The 22,116-nt window shown below is 33.4% G+C and overlaps 1 protein-coding gene across 1 annotated transcript in view; it reads left to right on the top strand.

The window, feature by feature from the left end:
- The window catches only part of LOC149422819 (uncharacterized), a 770,637-nt gene extending 751,247 nt beyond the window's left edge, over positions 1-19,390 (top strand). Inside the window, exons 8-10 of the mRNA XM_089632301.1 lie at positions 5,756-8,917; positions 9,963-10,258; positions 16,591-19,390. Coding sequence (XP_089488427.1) covers positions 5,756-8,917; positions 9,963-10,258; positions 16,591-17,064 — 3,932 coding nt within the window. The 3' untranslated portion in view covers positions 17,065-19,390. The remainder of the gene's footprint in view (positions 1-5,755; positions 8,918-9,962; positions 10,259-16,590) is intronic.
- The last annotated feature ends 2,726 nt before the right edge of the window (positions 19,391-22,116 follow it).

Raw genomic sequence — 22,116 nt, 5'->3', positions numbered from 1 at the left:
TTTCTATTCCCATATACAATATAATATGTATAAAAAAATGGACGACTTCAGAAGTACACAACTGGAAAGTTGCTTCAAAATCAATGAATTCAAGAGTCAAAGTGCAAAAGAGTGCAACGAAATCACCACAGATAGTTTCTTCGGTATATAAATACCTACTTCTTCAATATACGGAGCCTTTAAAAAATATAGAAGAATTTATTCTCAATATAAATAATCTTCCAGTACCTAAAGCCGGGCGTATAGTGTTAACGGAAACGTACACAAATAGTGAATCTCCGCATTATAATGTATGTGCTTACACTTACATACACACAAACACAAACATTAATAAGAACAGTGGTGTAGCAATATTCAGTAATAGCAAGTATAATAACATTGTAACAATATTAGAACACAGTGTAGATTCAATTAACTGCATAGAAATTCAACTCAAGTTCAATAAAATGAATTATTATTCAATAGCAATCTATAGAACTCGTGGATATAATGCCAAATTATTTATCGAACAAATATGACAAATAATATCAAAATCAAAAACAAAACTTGCATAATCGCCGGGGATTTCAATATCATCATTAAAAAATAAATAGACAGTACTCTTAAACGTGATTATAAACTGTATGACAGAAAACAATTTTAAATCATTTATAAATGAAAATACGTGGGAAATTCAAACCATCTTGTCTAAATCAATTTTGGGCAAATATGAACATGAAAGATCTCTATAAAATAAAAACTTCAGTAAAAAAACAGTAATCATTGAAAGCGACAATAAATGGGAATTAGTAAAACTAAAAACAACAGAAGACATAAATACTCTTAAATACTGGTTTGACATAAACTTACTATCTCTAAATAGCGAAAAACACTCATGTTATACCATTTGCAATAAAACCAAATGACGTTCCACAAAAATAACATAAAAAAATAACTGTACAATAAACTGTTCCACATTGAAAATTTCAAATAAAATTAAATACTTAGGTATAATAATATACTATAACCTAAACTAGAAAGATCAAATAAACCTTAACTTACCTTACACGCAGGAATATTTCCCATCACAAACAACCGAAATTGGTTGTTGTTTGATATTGTATACTCTTGGACTCTAAACTTACATTTTCCTGGACTCGAAACTTACCTTTGATAAACACGTTGATAACATTGTCACAAAAGCATCAAAAAGTCTAGGTTTTGTACTGAGAACATGCAAATTTTTCAAAAATACTAAGACATATCTGACGCTCTACAATTCACATGTTCGTCCTCACCTGGAGTACTGTTCACCGGTTTGGAACCCGCGCTATATTGTTTATGTTAACAGGTTAGAAAGAGTTCAGGAACGATTTCTCAAATTCCTCAATTTTAAATCATTTAACATATACAATTCTTATCAGACTATTGTTTGGTAGGATTTTTTTAGTATTTTATGAGGTCTCTTTAGGGAGACATTTGTTTATTTATTAAAGTGCGATTCTCGTTCATACCGTGAAACTACAGAAGGCGTTAGACATGACAATTTACGAAGAAAATTAATTAATTAATTTAGAAAAAAAAACATTTCTTATATGTTTTCTCAAAAAAGCAAATGTTAAAAAATCAAATGGTAAAACCCGTTTTTTTTTAAATATAATACATCTATTTTAACTAAAGAAAGTTTTTTCTGACTGAGGATTAAACCTTCTTCCCCAGGAACTGGAGTTAACCACGCTAACATTTGAGACAAATCCCGATTGGGTAGGACCGACTTTTATTTCGTATATTAACTGCTGTAATGTAATGAAATTTCAGACCAATGCGTATATGTCCGCCTGTGCGTGTGTGATTACCACTAAAAGACAGATTATCGACAACAAGTCTCTTTGACGAATTTCAGCTCTATCGGATATCGGGAAGTGGGTTAATTTTCACTTCCACGATTTGCGTTCATTTGTTCACGATAACAAAATCGAAATTCAAATAAATGTATTGAAAAATTACCTTTTTAACACACAGTTGAAAAAAAATATTTCGGGCATTGCCTGAAATCGTTATTTAAAAAGATTGTGCGCTGTAATCTTATTCGGGCATTGCCTGAAATTTTTATTCACGAAGATTCTGCGCTGTAATCTTAATTATTCGAATAATGTCTGAAAATTGACACATTACTTTTTTTTTTTTGCAGTAGGCAATTCACCCTAAAGAGAGTGCATACTTAGTAGGTAGTTATAATTGTCACTAATAATAATAATAATAATAATTTGATAATTTGTATAGCGCCGTTTTTGTGAAAAATCACCTCAAGGGCGCAGACCTATTATTGTAGGTAAAAATAGTATAATAGTACCTGAGTTTGCGCAAATTCTTTATCAACTCGACGGAAATTAAAAGCGTATCAACATTTTCTTAAGTAGTATGTACACGTTTGCAATATTCGTAACATTTTCACCCCGCTAAGTTTCACCGCATAAGCGTTGAAAACAGTGTTTTTAGATAAATTACGGCCCGTTGTGTAATGATTTGGTTACAAAAGCTTTCTCATTTGGAATATGTGGAGCTCACTGATTTTCATACATTAATTTGAAAAGGGTCAGGTTAGGTTAGGTTAGGTTGGGTTGGCTAAGACCTATCAATGTCAATGCCTGTAGTCCAACAGTTCAAGCAAACCGTTTGGATTTGTTGAAAAGTGGAGTTTACTCTTTATAATAAATAATATAATATTCAGTTATTTACTTCTTCATTATTAAACTGTCCTTCTCTGAAGCATTAAATTTATTTGGGTGTAAACCAAATAGTTTCAAAATACTTCTAGTATTTATTAACAAAGCATCTACTTTCAAATTAAATAGTTTTATCAATGTATGATTTATTTATTTATTGTTTCTTTGTATGCGGTATGAATGCTTACATTTTAATTATTAACCTCACTAGGAGTAGATTGTGCCGGGGTTAATAATTATATAAAATAATAAAAATTACACAAAGTAATATGAATATTGAAAGAACAATATTGTTGCATAAATAATGGGTACCTACCAAGGTTATGAAACCTATTTCAATAAAGTAGTAAACGTGTAGGGTGATTTTAGGACAAGGGTGAAAAAAACATGTAGGTACAATATATTTTAATATAACTACTACTAACTATTTTGACACAATCATTTTTTAAACATTTTGTAATTGTTTTTAAATGCTGTCTTAACATTTTGTGATGACAGGGCTTCGATAATTCCTCCTTCAATTTACCTTGACAGTTGTCTGTGACGGTTTTTTGTTTTTTCAATTTTTAAAAGTTCATAAATTTTGGCAATATTACAATTGTTACACCATAATCTGTTATTTAGTGGTGAAGACAGCTCACCGTGGTTGAAATTTAGATTTTCATAATATGATCGAGGTGGTAGAAATACTTGTCGGTGAAATGACGATTGGCTTCAAAACCATGAAAAGCAAAAGGAGAGATATATTTTTTAGTTTTCGTATTACTCAAATCCAAAGTATTAATATTTATGTCCCCACATTAAATGACTTCCTTATTATGTATAGATGTAGAGTCAAGCAGTGAACTCAGTGATTCAATGAAATTATCTGTGTGAGCCCGGGAAGGAGGTATTATATGTTTTTTTTTGTAAATTTAAACTCCCAAGTAAAGAAAACTTTGCAAGTTAATGGATCTTTAATAGTTTAATTAGGTTCTATAGTGCCATTTTCTGTATTTTTGATTGCATTGTAATTTTCGACATAAAAATAAATCTTTTTCTAGAACTACAATACAGCAGTATAACATAAATACATTAAACATTGAACTTCTGTAACAAAAACAGTAATTAGAGGACTGGGAGGAAACCTCAAGCACCGAAGATGCTGAAAAATCTTTCAAAAAGCCACTTTCAAAAACATACTTCGCAAGCACATATCAAATGCGACTAAAGATAAAAATGTCAAACTCAAATAGAATCATAAATAAATAAAAATAAAACCTTGGATAACCCATGGAAACAATTATATCAATAAGACATAAAGTAAAACTATTTTATCAAACCCGAAAACCACCTTACAATTTTACCATATTATAATATTATAATAATATAAAAAAATATAGAAACCATCTAACAGTCTTGATAAAACATACAAAAGAAAATAATTTTAAGAAAAAAATTGACAAAGTGGATATCAATAACATCATTGGCAAAGGTAATAAAAATAAACAAATAAATCAAATTACATATTGTCTCTATTATTTCGCTAATATTTTTTATTGTCTCTATTATATTAGCGAAATAATAGAGACAATAAAAAAGCTAAAATTGCTAACATTTTTAATAATAACTTCGCTAAATCTAGCTAAAACTGACTAACCATTCTAAAAATACTACAATTAAATCCGCTAACTTACCGAAATGTTTTTGAAAAATGCACACAAGTAGAAATAGAAAGTGTATTCGCAAGTCCTGGTTTCGATCACATTTATTTATTGTTTATTTGCAAAAACAGTATGAACCAGAACATTGCAATGTCGATAACTAACATTTACAAAAAGTGAATAACAAATAGGTACATTTACAAGTGGGACAAAGAAAAAAGTTTCAAATTTAGATTTACAATTTTAAGTATTGAATAATAATATTTCACGTTTAAATACGTTGTAGGACATGTGGAAAATATCCACATTTCCTGCGAGGCAGTTAATTAACCTAGTGATTCTTCCCAAGGGCATCACCATTGGTAAGTTAGTTCTGCACCTAGGAAGAATCAAAAGCCTGTGTTGGCGGCCTCGCGCGAAATTATCCGGGACATAAAATCCTATTTTAGCCAGAATGTCTGGTATTGATACTAAACCGTTTAGTAGCTTATACGCCATCAGGAGTAATGCAACATACAACATACAGTTAATGTATTAAAACTAATGAGACAAATAATTGTCTTCTTAAATAAAACTTTCTAAAGAAATACGAACTGAAAAATATATGAAAATTTTAAAATTTAACTTATAATACACATGACGTCAAACAAATTTGGTTGTGTGGTATATTATTGCATAAAAAAATAAAATACATACAAACAGGTATTAAAAAAAATTGTCTGTAAAATTTTTATTTTTGCAATATTTAGCTTTTAGACATCTGTTATGCTTTACACATTTTTGTTTATATGTACGATAGTATTCCTAAAATTATTTAATTGTTAAAACTTAAGTGTCGTCACACTCCCTCCCTAAAAACGACTTATTCTCAATCAGGGAGGTATTAATTAACAACTCGGAAGATTTATTATAGGTATATTTACCCTTATGCAGATCATTTGAAATAACATACTGTTGTACACCGCCATTGCACGGTTGGTATTATTGTTGGTATATTATTAACCCTATGTCTGCTGTACACTTAATGGTGTTTTTCTTACTTCTACCAAAATGTATTTTTTTAATTATCACTCCGATAGTAAATAAAAAACAAAAAATCACTTTGAAAGGAAAAAAAAAATTAAAACAGCCCACTGTTCAAAATGCAAATAAATAGAAACAAAAACTTTGAAAACTTTCCACTAATTTTACGTCTCTAGTGGCTCAGTCTCTGAAAGGTACTAGTTATCCATTGAATTGCCTTCGAAGGGTAAATAAAACTATGTTTAGTGTGCTCGCTGTCCAGTTTAGAGATGTTTAACACAAAATATTTATTTTTACTGAGTATATGAATAATAACACTTTCTTTCGTGTAATCGTCTGGGTTTTAATTTCATGTTGCTGCTTTAATAATAGTCTTCTTCATAGGAATCTTCCTGGAGTGCCCCGGCGCCACACCTGGCTCCCTGCGGGCGGTGCTGTCCCTCCTGGCGGCGGGGGGCGCGGGAGCCCCGGGCGCAGGGGGCCGCGTGCTCTCGCTCTCCGTGTACGAGCTGGACCGCGGGGTGACCTCCCTCACCGCCGACCTGTTCCCCCCGGCCACCCCGCTCCTCTCGCACCTGCACATTTCACACTCCAGCCTGCAAGACCTGCATGACGATGCGCTCCAGGCTCTGAGCTCATCACTAGAGTCACTCGCTCTCGTAGCCGCCAAGCTCACACACATCCCGCAAAAAGCTTTGGCCGGCCTTCATAAGCTCATTTCGCTGGAGTTGGAATCAAATAAAATAGAAGAAATCCCGAGCTACAGTTTGTACGGATTGCACCTCATCAAACTTAACGTGAAAGGCAATCAGCTGTCCAAAGTGTCCGAGTTCGCCTTCGCTGGGCTAGAAGACTCCATGGCGGAGTTGGAGCTAGCGGAAAACAAATTAAAAGCTTTCCCCATGGCCGCTCTGAGGAGGTTAAGCTATCTGCGATCGCTCAGATTAGCGTGGAATGAAATAGATTCCATACCAGACGACGGGTACTCGAGACTCGATTCATTAGTCTTCTTAGATTTAAGTTCAAATAACTTCGAAATAATCCCAGAAGACTGCTTCAGATCCTGCCCGTCCCTGCGAACTCTGTCTCTGTATTATAATTCGATTGAAACGATCCACAAACTAGGTTTTGCTTCGCTCAAGAACCTAGAATCACTAGATTTAAGTCAAAATAAGATAATCTTCTTAGATAGAGATACGTTTAGAATGAACAAAAAGCTGAAAACCATCGATTTAAGTCATAATCATGTACATCACATAGGAGGATTGTTCCTCGATTTGCCCGACTTGAGAGAGTTGTTCCTCTCGGAAAATAACGTGCTTGAAGTACCGCACGATGCATTCACGCACTCGACCATGTTGACGGTAATTTACTTAGAGCAGAATTCAATTAGGAGGATAGATCCGGAGTGCTTGGCAACTTTAACTAACCTCACTCAGCTCCACATGGGATCTAATTTTATTTCGCAAGTTCCGCAGAATATTTTCAACTACAACAATGAACTGACTCTTTTGAGTTTGGATAATAACAGGGTAGTAGAAATTGAACCAGGGACGTTCGATAATATGGCGAGTTTGAAAGAAATCCGAATGCACAATAATAGACTGGAAGTAATAAGGAATGAAGTATTCACAGGCTTACCTTCGCTTCTAGAATTGCACTTGCAAAATAATGTTATATCGGATATAGAGACCGGCTCCTTCAGTAACTTACAAAGTCTGCAGCACATTAATCTACAAGGAAACATGTTGCAAACAGTGGGGGATGTATTTTTACGTAGTTCTACTTCCCTAGTCTCGATTCAATTAGATTCAAATAGAATCACATCCTTTCATGAAAGTTTCTTTGCTCGGCAATCCAATGTTCAAATTTTATGGCTCGGACATAATCAACTAACCAAGCTGAAAAGGGCTTTATTCAGTGATTTATCCGTGATACAACGCATTTATTTAACCAATAATAGTATTCACGAAATAGAGGATGAAACTTTTAAGCCGATGCGAGCTCTAAAATACCTCGATTTAAGCAGAAATCATCTTAGCAGAATAACAAACAGAACATTTGACGAGCTCCATGAACTTGAAGAACTCAATTTATCTGAAAATAATATAATATATATTGAGTCCAAGTCATTTGAAGCCTTGAAGAAACTAAGAACACTCGATCTTGCAAATAACTTTTTAATGGCCTTGCAAGAAGATTTGTTTCAAGGGCGTCTCCCAATTCGCGTATTGAATCTTAAAAATTGTTCAATCGAAAAAATTGAGAAAGGTGCTTTTACAGGTCTGAATAATCTGAACGATTTGCAGTTAGGAAATAATCTTTTAAAAAGCGAAGACTTGGCGAGGCTAGATATTCCCGGCCTGAGGATATTGAAGCTCTCCAGCAACAACTTTACAGAGCTGCAAGAAAATGCATTCAGCCGTTTACCATCCCTACAAACTCTATTACTAGATAACTCTCAAATAACTCAGCTGCCGGAAAACGTGTTTTCAAAGAATATAAATTTGGTAAGGATCGATTTGAGCCGAAACAACTTGAAAGAATTGCGAAAGGGAATATTTAGCAGCACGAGTGTGTTGAAGGAGTTGAAATTGCAGAGTAATCAATTTTCAGATTTTCCGCACTACGCTCTGTACAATATAACTTCCCTTGAAATATTCGTCTTGGCGGAAAATAATTTATCAACGCTAGATTTTTTCAAAGTGAGTGGTCTGCCAAATCTGCGACAATTGGATTTAAGCGACAACACTATATCATCTTTAACGGGATTCGCTTCGGTGAATTTGACACATCTCTCTTCCGCTGACATAAGTGGCAACTTGTTGACAACTCTTCCGGCCAACTTTTTTCAAAATTCTAACAGCTTGAGACGGTTGGATCTTTCGTGTAATCGCTTCAAACAGTTGCCGATGACAGCTCTCTCGGAGTATAATTTGCCCGCTTTGACGTGGCTGAATTTTACTACCAACCCACTGTCGAGAATCCACGACTTGAGTACAAGCCATAAATACCCATCACTGCAGGAGATTCACATCACAGGAACAAACTTGAGCATTGTCACGAGTAAAGACTTCGAAGCCTTTTCTTCGCTGCAGCATTTATTTCTGGGACACAACATCATTTCCAGAGTTTCTCCAGGAGCTTTCAGAGGACTTTTAAACTTAGCAACACTCGATTTGAGTTTCAATGATATCGAATTATTACCAAAAGAAAGATTACAAGGACTGGGTCTTTTGAAATTACTCAACCTAACTCATAATCGCTTAAGGGAATTAGAAGAGTTCCCGTCAGATTTGAGGTCCTTACAAACACTGGACCTGTCATTCAATAATATCGGCAAATTGAGTAAAGGTATTTTCCAGTTCATGGACGGGCTAACCGAGTTGCATATACAAGGAAATTGGATAGCTACAATTTCTGTAGATGCATTCAAGCCATTAAAGAAATTAAAAATATTGGATATAAGCAAGAACTACATTGAACGACTCCCATTAAATTCACTGAGGCCGCTTGAAACACATATCAAGACGTTGAAAACTGAAGGTGAGATTTTATCAATTTTCTACCAAAAACATTACATAAAAACAAATTTAAGATTTCATTTAATTTCACATGTTAGCTAAAAGTAAAACTAAATTCAGTTCTAAATGAACTCTTCGATACATTAGGACATGAAATCCCTTTTTTGTTGTCTTTCCCACAACAGCAGGTACAGAGACAAATTACTAAAATATTTGCACTCGCATCCCAGTTGAAAGTAAAATACATTATTTATATATCTCAGTTCTAAACGAGCATAAATTTAAATCATCAAAGAACACACGTGATATCTGGTACATACAAACTTAAAGTACCTACTGTGCTAATTGACAAATGTCATAAATTTGTAAACAACTGATTTTATGTCAAGTTTGAATACACGATCGATGTTTACACACAACCATCAGACTCACGTTCGTTTATGTTACATTATTAATTATAACAATGCAGTACCGTCAAACTGCTAGATAGCAGTTTATCAACGGGTTCTTATTAGCAATCTACTTTCATATATATTTTTTAAATTTAGGAGCTGTACATAATATATTACGTTATTATTTTAAATCGTGGATTTACGATATTTATGGTAAAAAGTATACATTAAATCAGAGAGCGATAAAAAGATTAGTATAAAAAATCTTTTTCGTTCACCTATTTTTTCAGCACATATCTCCTTCTAAAATTAGTTCACAATTTTATATTGAGTTTTGTAACTTGTTGTAAATTTTACATTTTAGTACATTTTGAGCACATATTCTTGTGTTATGAGCGTGTTCCATTATTCTGTTGCATTAAGATTGAGATGTGTGCTGTTTCATAATTTTAAGCCCCAATATTATAGCATGAACGGATAATATACATCACATTTACATTTACAGATTTTTATAACAATAATTTTGATAACTCGTGTCTTTGCTTAGTAGTAATTTGATTATAGAATGTTGTGCATTTTGAACTGATAACACCGTTGTAACCTCACTTTCTGTTATGGCGTCGATTATGAGAAAGTTACAGCGGTCACTGATTAGACTCATTCGCAATTTTTCAGACAACCCTTTGATCTGCGACTGTGACACCCACGAATCCTGGGAGTGGATCCGTGACCACCGCCGCCAGCTGGGCACGTCGGCCGTGTCTGGACCGCGTTGTGAGCAGCCCGTCTCCGTGCACGGCCTGCTACTGCTGCGCCTCGAGCCCGTGCAGTTCTGCGACAAGCCACTGGTGCTGAAGCTCGCCATACAGGACATACAGCCCTTCACCGTGTTGGTTTCCTGGCAGAGCAGGAATCACTCGGGCCTACACGGGTACCAGGTGGCCTACTATGCGGAGGAAAACCTTACAGAGGTGAGCGTCATTCAATAACAAGGCTCTTTAGAATTTATTACTACTGTCTCTCTTTACTGAAAACACTTATCTATGCAATCGTGGAGGATACTGCAAATTGTTCTTAATCAAATTATTCTCCTGACTCTATTTTCTCTGTACGCCAGTTTTACACGTCCAAACCAGCGTCCCTTTCTAAATCTTTACGATAATCTTTAATTTCATTACGATAGCAAAACAGCGTAGTCATCGCCACGACTTATACAGGATACCACATGCTCGAACAGATATTCTAGCACCACATAGAATTCCAAGATAAAGAGTTAAATTAATCAAAAAATCTAAAACAATTCTCTTAAAACAACCTTAAATCTTTTAAAATATTTTTTTGCAATAAATATATAAACAAATCATTCCCGCGTTTGTAATGGGTCATATGTTTTAGTTTCCTTACTCATCAGGGATCTCGTTTCTGCAGTATTCAGTCTACTTTCACCCTTCTATGTCAGTTCCATGTTTCACACTGCTGTGCATTAGGGTAGGTAACAGCACTTGGATGTAGATAGATGACTTCACATCTGTTAGCGACTAAGATATTCAGTCCTTCCTCAATAGAATCCTTAATCCTTCTTAGCCTTTCCGTCTCTGGTAAACATACTTCACGAATGTACAAACGCATCCACTTATTCATCGTTCACAATTGCAAAGCGTCCCTCTTCCAACTATTATAAACGCTTCGTAATTCATAGACCCGAAGGTCGTTGTTTTTCTAAACTGATAATAAGCACAGCATCACCAGCATAATGAAGTAAACATATTTTCTGTTTGTTCATTTCCTCGCCCAGGAGTTTCATTTATTATAAACGGAAATCAGAAGCTTGTAATACAAGCGGGAAACTGCTTAATCTACATCACACAGAGAATTAAAATACGGAAATGATGAAACCATCTTTGTAATTAATTATTAATTTTGATATTCATAATTACAAACACGAAATATTCTACATCTTGATACTCACCACTCTTCTAGACACAAAAAAAAATGAAAAAAACTTTTTTTTCGATCTGAGTATTTATTTATTTTTCTTTTGTTTTCCTTTTTTGGCAGTCAAAGGGTTAACTATTTGTTGGTTCCAGGTCTTCGCTTCGAAGCATTCTAAAACATTGAACAGCTGATAATAATCCGTCAGCCAAAATTTGACATAAAAACTTTTAACCCAGACTCGATTTACTCGAAAGCGAAAGATCAAATTAAGAGTAGTTTTACTGCAAAATCGACTCCAAATGTGATGCATCACTTTTCTGCTTATGCTACGAGTTTTGGGACATCTTGTATAGGTACAACAAATTATGATGAGGTTGAATAGCCACTGTGCAACATTTTCCAATAAATAAACTCCACGAAATTAGTTATAAATTGTATTTGGCCGATTTGTGTAGCGCCGTTTTTGAGAAAAATCACCTCAAGAGCTCTGTACATATAAACATATAAGAAAATTTATATTACTGGCTTACAACTAAGATTTCTAATTATAAATAGTGACTTACAACTAAGATTTCAAAACCTACTGGCTTAAAACTGGCGACTTAAATTGACAAACATAAATATTTACAACTGTGGCTTAAAGTTAAGGTCTTACAACTATCATAATATATGTTTTGTGTTTCCTGGATTTAGAGAGAAGTATATAATATAGTCTATCTATCTCCCTTACATCGCACAAGACATTTTCCAAAATAGTGTAAAATATTAAATAAGCAATTAAAACTTTTGTGTAAATGATAAAAAAAATTAAATAATTTTTATTTTACAGTGAAAAAATAATCAAGATATTTTATTTTTCATTAACTTTATGAGTAAAACCTAAATTTGTAATATTTAATCATTGAAGACAATATTAGCGATTCTCAAAGGAACATTTGAAAGAGAAAAAGGTGGAACTAGATGCGACCGTATCTTTTTCTGATTATATGATCAAAATAGTTTTCTCTGTTCTAAAAACTGTAATCTGTCATTTTGGTAAAGGAATATAATATTATATTTAGGTTATACCCAAAGATATTATAATGCAAGGAGATATACTGTCAAGTAATTTTACTGTGGAACCGTACGTCGCCAATTTTGTTAACCAATACTATTGCACGCCTTCGCTTACCCTAAAGTGTCCGTCCCTTTCCAAACCTACACATGAAACATGCCAATTACATCGACACTAATGCTAGAACAGATTCCCGTGCCTAAACGTTCCGAAAGCGTTCATCATTAGGAATACTTTCAAATGAAGACGAGTAGAGATTACAAGACAAAATCGACATTTCAATTGAATTATTCAAGTTTATTTTTCATTTGTTAAAAAGTCACGGGACTTTTACATTGGGTAGATTGAAATATTTACAATTTTGTACGGAAGTTATAAACAATGGTTTCAAAAAAATATTTCTTACATTACAGTGGTTTACAGTGGGATTAAGTAAAACAAAAATAAAATATAATAAATTTTTTTTTAAATAAAAATAAAAGTAATTTTTTTTTTTTTTTAATTTTTTTTTTTAATAAATTAAAAAAAAAAAAAAAAAAAATGTTCAGAAATAATATCTTGACATAAAAAGTGTGCTTTAAACTTATAATAATGGATATATTCATTTGCTAAACTATGTAGACAAGGAATTAGCTAATTTTTCATATTCATAGAATGGAATAGAAGTGAAGGGTTTTCAAAAATTTTTAGTCCGGCAGTGTTTTTTGTTTTAGCGGTACATTTTACATTACACCGAGTAATCAGGTCTCCGACTGCACTGTCGGAGTTCTCTAAGAACTATTGTTGAACTGCATTTATCAGATTTCTTTTTTAAAGCATTTATGGCATCCGTTATTGATTTAAATTTCTGCCGTTAAGGCCTTTTGGTTGCTTAAAGACTTTATTTTTGAGATGAATTTAAATGTTTAAAACATCATTCAAGAACTGCAACTATGCGCTACAGCTGTAGTGAGCAAAGTAGAGAATGTGGGTTCGCTTGAGAGCTGTAAATTATAAAAATATATTGGTTAAAACAGCACAAACTTGTGCAACCGTGGAGAAAAAATATTTATTCTTCTCATCAAACCTAAAATTCTATAAATTTTCTTTATAAAAAATGAATATAAATTGCAGAATTATACATAAGTGCTTGTTTGAATATAGGAACAGCGCATGCAATAAGTCTGCGATTTGTTGTTACTGGAAAAATCATTTCAGTCAAAGTGAGAGGAGCCAAATATATTATGGCAAGTAGGAAACCAGTTCCCTTGCTCCCCGTTGCGTCACTTCATATTTGTATAATTTTTCATTCCTTTGTAAAACTGAAATAATTATACTATAAGTTATGACAGATAAAAACTGAGATAAATTATTCTTTAACTAAATTCGATTTCAAATTAAACAACTTTTGCACTATGTTCCACTTATTTATTTTCACCAGGGGCGGTTTGCAGGGGTACACAACATTATATAGAGACAATGTTGTGTACCCCTACCTAAGTTTGTATAAATTCCGTAGCATAAAAATTTCAACTACCAGTCTGAAAATTTCCATAGCATGATGAAACCGGTCCTGGTAAAAATAAATAAGTGGAACAAAGTGCAAAAGTTGTTTATTTTCAAATCATACAATGGAATTCCACCACGAATTAAAAACAAGACTCAATAAATAAATTCATATGAATATGGTACAAGAGTTCTAACTGCTCTCATCCAGATGGAAAGAGTGAAACTCTGACTTCCCCAAATGGAGTATGTTTTGAGGCAGGAGTAAAATTTCTCTACTCCGCTACGCACAAATTATTTAAACAAAACTTTATTACAACTTAAATACCACAAGAAGCAACTATTTACGTTCGGAGAGATGGTAAAGATGCATTTAAGTACCATTTTTCATATCAAAGTTATTTTTTCTTTATTTATGTATATATTTTTACCATATATTTTGTTTTTGAATAGAAAAGCATTAAGAAAGCATCACTGGTTTTTTGTTTGAAGTTTTCTATGTAATGTTAAAGTATTTAAGTCGAGGGTTTAATTAGCATATGGTAGTAGCACGAAATAGGTTTTTAGTGTTTAGTTTGGGTTACTTTAAAATGTATGCGTATTTCCTAACCTGAAGACTTTACTTTGTGAGTAAAGTATTTAAGTCGAGGGTTTAATTAGCATATGGTAGTAGCACGAATAGGTTTTTAGTGTTTAGTTTGGGTTACTTTAAAATGTATGCGTATTTCCTAACCTGAGGACTATACTTTGTGAGTAAAGTATTTAAGTTGAGGGTTTAATTAGCACATGGTAGTAGCACGAAATAGGTATTTAGTGTTTAGTTTGGGTTACTTTAAAATGTATGCGTATTTCCTAACTTGAGGACTTTATTTTGCGAGTAAAGTATTTAAGTCGAGGGTTTAATTAGCACATGGTAATAGCACGAAATAGGTATTTAGTGTTTAGTTTGGGTTACTTTAAAATGTATGCGTATTTCTTAACCTGAGGACTTTACTTTGTGAGTAAAGTATTTAAGTCGAGGGTTTAATTAGCACATGGTAGTAGCACGAAATAGGTATTTAGTGTTTAGTTTGGGTTACTTTAAAATGTATACGTATTTCCTTACCTGAGGACTTTACTTTGTGAGTAAAAATGGAACTTTAATGCATATTTTACCATCTCCCACCACATAAATGTTATCTCTTGTATTAAATAAGTTAAAACCATGTGCAATTAATATATTAGACGTGCAACAGAATTTGACAAGTATATTTCTCTGTTTTGCTTTACGACCGTATTATAACATAACCAACAATTGCCTCGTGGTTCCTGGTAAGCTGTACAAGGACAACATGTACACGACAGGCCTTAAAATTTGGATTTCTCGCAAACAAATCTTCGGTTAGGCAGATAAATTTTCCTTATCCTAATTAATTGCGACATCATGAAAAAGTTCTCCGGCAAAACACATAATCTTCCCCCGTACGCCCTTACGCCCGTACACCCGTACACCCGTATGAACTGGGCGATGTACCTGCTCCACCGCTAAAACTGATTATTTATCTTCCAAATTACATTCCAGAACTTCTTTCGCGATTCATTTAACGCCCGAAAATATTTACCCAATATTTCTTCCCATGATTGAGTTCCCTTTGATTTTATTCAGAATGAAGTGTTTGCACGATTTCCTATTGAGCTCTTCTCTCTTCTGAACTCCCGGATATTTTTTTATTCGGGGTTCATATCCGAAATCGGCGACATCGGGTTTCACGCGATGCTGGCGGTGTCTAATGATAAATAAATAGATTATCGTTAAACCGTTTAAGGTAAGCGAAACATTACGCTCTACGCATAATGGCGTGGTCAATTTTAGCACATCGAGCGATACGCTGAAATAGGCCAAGCCACAAAAATCTAGCGCGCCTATAGCGTGGTCAGTCACAGGCGTAACAGGTTCTGAATAATATTATGGTTGTGTCGTGTTCATATTTAAAACTCCTAGATTTATAGATTTTTTTCTTTTTTTTTATTACGACGTGTGAAAATAATAACTAGGGTAGGTACAAAGTGCATTGAGAAAACCATTCATTAAACATGTGGAAAAATTATACATTCTTATACTAAAAACGGGACTAGAGACCTATAACTAATGATTTGACAAATTTCATAACGAACTCTTAGGGCGGGTTGTGAAAGTTTTTGTGAAAGATTTTTTTATGTTATTATTTCAGTTCTATCAAGCTACTAGCCTATAATGATATAACAACAAAACTTGAACAGGACTTTCACAGAACCAGAAAATTAACGTTGAAATTTGATGAATTGTTTAAATTCTCCGAAACCATCCGTCCTTAGTAAAGAACGAATATGTCATGAGGAAATAGGAACACGTGTTTGTCAAAATATAAATATCTTCGCATCAAGTCCATTATATCTATTCGGAAAAGACCACCTGCTTTGAACACGTGTTCAGATAAATTCTGATTGCCTAATATTTCATCAGGAAGTAGTCATGCAGTATCATTTTTAACAGTATCTTGATAAAAAAGGCGTACCTCCTTTTCTCAGTGTGCGTTTTAGCAATATCGTTGTATTACCGGCACATTCTGAACATTGAAATATTTAAATATCCAGTGTTATTGGTAAAAATTTTTGCCAAAAATATTTAAGGGAATTATTTTCGCCAGGGCCTCCAGTGTGGGGTTAATGAAAAAATGTTTCTCGGGCCTTGTGAAAAACTTGAATTGATTAACTAATTTACTATCAACGTGACTATTCACAATTTTACTAAACAAAATGAAATGTAATCTATTTAAATTAAAAATAATATTAAATCATCCTTTGTTTCAGATTCGTGGCAAACTTCTAGAGCCATCAGCCCGCTCCACAAAGCTGAATAAGCTGAAGTCCTTCACCAGATACGTCATCTGCGTCCTCGGCCTCGGAGACTGGCCAATGCGAGGCCCCGCGGGCCCCAACGCCCGCATCGCCATGAGGCCCGAGAACGAGAGCCTCCAGTACTCCTCCGAGGACACGTTCAGCGAATCCATCCTATCCCAGATGGTGGATTCACCCACCAGCAAGTGCACCTCAGTGGTAACTCTGGAACTTCCAGGCAGCCTCATGAACGAGTCTATAATGCCGCATAACTCAATGGGATTCGCGTCTGTTCTCACGAGAAGACTTGGCTTAATAGTGGGATGCTGTATGGGTTTCGTTGTATTCATCATCATGGTATCCGTCCTAGGATACATGAAGATCAAAAAACAAAGACAAGTTGCAAAACGAGAACAACCAGCCCAACCAGATTATATTTCTTATTAGAATTATTACCATTACAACATTATCATGTAATTTCTTTGGATCTGACTGTTGTTCTCAATTTTTTTCATTAATTTTGAAACGTGTGTGGACTTTATCGTAGTTTTTGTAAATAGAGAAAAAAATGGTAAAAAAACAATATCTGAAAGATACAGTGTGTTGTAGATATTTTATAATAACTGTGAATTAATGTTGTTTAGAGTCTATGAGACCAACCTATCATAAATTTAATATTAATTATATTACGGAATTAATGAAAAATATTATTATTATGTTTGATTGTTAAGAAAATACGATATAATATATTATTATGTACAGTGTAGATTATTCACAAAATTATTAAAAAAATTTAACTTGCATGAAAATTGCGTTGTAGTATTTTGATGACTGTTTTGAATGCTATGTTTTATTTTAGAAGACAAAATAAGATCGAAGTATAAGTTTTTGATTCAACTGTGTTATTAAATGTAGTGGTTCAGAAAAGTTGAAGTTTTAAAATTTTGTAAGTGTGTTATTTTTTGCCAAATTCATAAAAAAACATGCCTCCTTTAACTGAACTATTTACCTATGTTTCTGCTCTAACTCGAAACAGGTTATTATAAATCAGGTAATTTGCCCAAAGATGAGGGTGTGTCAATTCAACAACAGACTAAGTTTTGATTGATCGATAATTCCCAAAATAATACTTCTCTAACCAATGGTAATTTAATCTCATGGAAACTATACGAGTGTATCATAAGACTTCACTAACAAATAAAAATTAATCATTTTAAGTATGAGATTTGCACAAAATTGAACGTACATTTTTGCCTGTGTTCTTAATTGATTTGCCGATTAGATCGTTTAGCAGCGTTTCTGTTAATTCAACACATTTTCTAAACTTAGTAAATTATTAACAAATTAAACTGATTGGAAAATCAATCACGTGTCAGGACGTTAATTCATTTTTTTAAAGTGAAAAAAAAATTAGTAGTTTATTTAAAATATTCACCAACTAATATTATAATATTCGTAGTTTTGGGACACACTGTAAAATAGATAAAATGTTTAATGATAAGACCATTTTGTTACTCCGCGTAATTTTATTAATTAATTTAAAGTATTTTTATTCTTTATTGTAAATAAATAAAGACAATTTACACGTAAAAATATATTCATCTCGATGTGCTGGTGATGAATAATTGTAGACTTATATCATTCAAACATTTTATTTTTTCAAGACAGCAAAACTTCGTTTTTTATAGTTCGTTACTACAATGAAAATATTTTCGGGGCAGTTGTAAAACCTTGTTGTTTTCCTAACAATTACATAGGACATATAACTAAAATGTAAATGTAAAATATCGCTATGTGGACGTATTATCAACACAAGCCGTGATATATTTAAATGTCGTCACTTTTAGGAATGAGTTTGTTCTGGAAGAATGTGATTGTATTATGCAATTTTTATAAGTGCTATATTATATACTGAAGAATTTAGCAACAAAGACATATATTTTCTTTATATTATATAAAAAGAGTGTCTGTGGGTGAGTATGTTTATGCAAAGTTTCAGACCTTCAAAACAAGAGGAAGGTTTTTGCATGAGATTTCGAAAAACCACCCCTCCACCACCTTCCTTCTCCCGCCCCTTATGAATGTATCATATGTACATCAGATTTCGATCAAAACTTTCTAAATAAATATATCTTATATCTACTCGAATCAACTGGAAACTTTTCAAATGTATCGAAGTTGAGAAATAAGGAAGATCGAATATTGATATTTTATTATAAAATATTAAGTAAATTTCTCTTACTACAACATACATTTTCTTTATGTTGGTTATACAATCACATAGCGATATATTGATTTTTTTTTTCTATTATTTGTTTTTTTTACCCTTTACTTACGTAAGTATTAATTTCTGAAACACATAATGCACCAGATTCCTTCCTGATAAATAAAAACACAAAACGTGTGATTTTAAATAGGTTTTCTTAAATGCTTCGCAAGCGCTGAAATTCACGCTTTCCTGAAAAGCGTCTGAATTAAAGTGTGTTTACCTTTCACCGATTCCCCTATTTTCCGATCAAACAGAATATATCCACAAAGATATAAAAGGTATCTTACCACCTTCCAGGTAAAACGTTTTTTGTAAAAGCTTTTAAAACGTAAATCGAAATTATTTATGAAACAAAACAAATCCTTAAAGGTTTCAACAAGAATTCGTGTCGATTATGAATTCATGGTGTTCATTTTTATGATCATGTATATTTTTTTTAAATAATAGTTATCATAATATTTATATTGAATTGTTACTTAACCAAAAAATTTGATGTGACTTTATTATCATTCGAAAAAAAATTTAACATTGTTTTACAATTCTGTTGTTCATATTCTCACAAAAGCAATATGAATATTGTAATAAAATTATGAATATACAACGTGTTTTATTTTATTTTTAGTTGGGAATTTGTTGCCAATTTTTCAACTATGTTCCGCCCATATAATGAAGAAAAAATGGTTTTGTTGCTTTACGTATTCCATGAAGTTTTCTGGTCTCAAAGGCCAATAAACGAAAAGTGCTATTGAAAACTGTTTACTTTCAGTCTACAGATATATCACGCGTATAAAAACATTTTATATCCCTGAATGTTGAAACATTATTTCTTCCTTAGTACTATTGAATACACAACTTGTGAACTATAAATTGAATAAAGGCGTAAATGTTTGATTTATTTGTCAAGATAAATAATCTGAGAAAACATTAGACAGAACATATGTCATGAATTTAGTTAGGGGAAATAGGCAAACAAAAATACTGTACAAAAATTGTGAAGGCGAGGCGAAGAGTCTTTATTATTTTTTCATACAAATAATATAAAAGTTAAATGATTGCTTCCATTTGAAATATACCACACTGGTAATTATCTAATTAAAAATAGAAATGTCTTTTGGTTCCTGTCGAAGGTTGGCTATCATCAATATAGTCAACGCCGTCCCGGTAATATTGTATTGGATAACAAAAACTTCTGTCACCCCAAGTGCTCCGCAACTTTTAGTGAATTAGCGGGGATACCCGAGCTCATGGGGTGAGGTTTTTTCATGTTTTAGCGGCAGATGCGAGGCGGGGCGGATCGGGAAAGGTACCTAGTTGAAGGAGATCAACGAGTTATAATAAATTTAATTTTGAAATTATTTATTCATATTTAATAAATGACTGTTTTACATGTAAATAAACGAATGACATATTCTTTTTGAAAAACTGCAGATTTGTTCCACTTCCGCTAATGAAACCAGTTCTTAACGCCAACAAAGCGTTACGAAGAGGGTACAGATAGACGGGATATAGATATAAGGGTTTACAAGCACTATGACTGGATAAGGGTAGATGTGCCTCCATAATATGACGCCGGGCGGGAAAAGGCAGAGGGTGGCCGTTCGCCCGGAAAACTTCCTCAGAACTCAGCAAAAAGGACGAGCGATTCCCATCTCTAATAATTTATGCTAGACCTTTACACATTATTTTTAAAAATAACACACTTCTGATTTTGTAAGTGTAATGCGTGCATTCTGATGTTCTTCTCTTCATATAACCTCGCTTTGAACCGTTTTACGGTTGTAGATAATATAAGCAAAAGTCGATGCTTCATTGGGGTATAACCCGCGTTAAGATGTGTGTGGTGTTTACTGTATACCTACTGTTGGTAAATATCATCGCACGGATCCATAGTAAATGTTCATTAAATAGTATTAAAAATACCTACACTAAACGAAAGTTTTATCGTGGGAAAGTGGTGAGTAAAACTCATGTTGGCGTCATGTTGTCGGTTGACGGTACAAGAAAGCTAAAGGTATATGTAAAATATTAGATTGAACTGTGAATTTCGAACTAAGCGATCGGCTGATGTATAATCGTTGGTTCTGAACACAAATACAAAGTAGTAGTCTGTAGGTATATCGTGCCTAACCAACTAACAATTAAACCAGTTCCCCGTAGGGCAGAGAGGTTGCACCGCTAAACAACTCGGTCTTGGCACACACTTCTTGCTTCATTAACATTCATACATCGTCTCATAGTTACCCCTTTATTATTCTGCTCATTTATAAAATAAAGTCACGGTGGTTTGTGCCGTTATAAAGCCGTCATTTTTATTTGCTAAAAATTTGAATAGCAATATATATTCGTATAGGCTTGTGAGTCATCCATTATTTTATTCCAAATTCTCGGTAAAAGCCAGCAACCTGGCAGTTTTTAGCAATTACAATCCCAATCAGTGTTACGATTTTTTTGTAATTCCTCGCGATTTTTATTTTAATCCACTCTTTCCACAGCTGAAAGCTTCGTAATTAACAGTGGCCATTGCGAAAAATATTTAGAGATTTCGACCAGTCAGCTAGTGCCATTAATCCCTGCATTCCCCGCCCGGACCGTGTGAGGGGGTTGAACGGGCGGTATGAGGGGTTCTAGGGAAGAATGCGAGTGAATGTAGGGAGGGGGGTGGGGATAGAGGCATAAGTTACCAGAAGAATTCTCAAGAATATAGCCGACTCTTCGAGAATTCAGTTCTATTTTTCATTCACACAGGTGCAACATCGGAACAACGGATGCATGTTTTGAATATTTAAATAATATTTCCCAAATTCACACTATTTGGACTAACGATGCAAGGTAAGTTAAGTAAAGATCGGCAAGGTAGTTTAGACCAAAGGTTAGATTTGTCGTCAAAAACGAAAAATTGCTAACAAATGGGAAAGTACACTTTTGTTAAAAACATCCTTTATAAATATGTATTATATAATGATTTGTTTGTATTATTTTCTATGTAATGTAGCACAATCTAAATGTATTCTAGGGCTGAATGTAGCACAACCTAAATGTATTCTATTGCTGAATGTAGCACAATCTAAATGTATTCAAGGAAAAAAACAAGTCTGAACCTGTCCAAATCTTGAAACGGAACAATAAAGTTAAAGTAGAAATTACCCTTCCATTTATTATCTTTAAATTTCACAAGGAGTATTTTATTCTTTATTGAGGAATAGTTATAAAAATGAATTTGAAAAGTACCT

This window comes from Hesperophylax consimilis, chromosome 6 (genome assembly GCF_061612785.1).
Source record: "Hesperophylax consimilis isolate HC1 chromosome 6, BYU_Hcon_1.0, whole genome shotgun sequence".
Classification (NCBI taxonomy): domain Eukaryota; kingdom Metazoa; phylum Arthropoda; class Insecta; order Trichoptera; family Limnephilidae; genus Hesperophylax; species Hesperophylax consimilis.
This window is presented reverse-complemented; position numbering and strand designations above follow the sequence as displayed.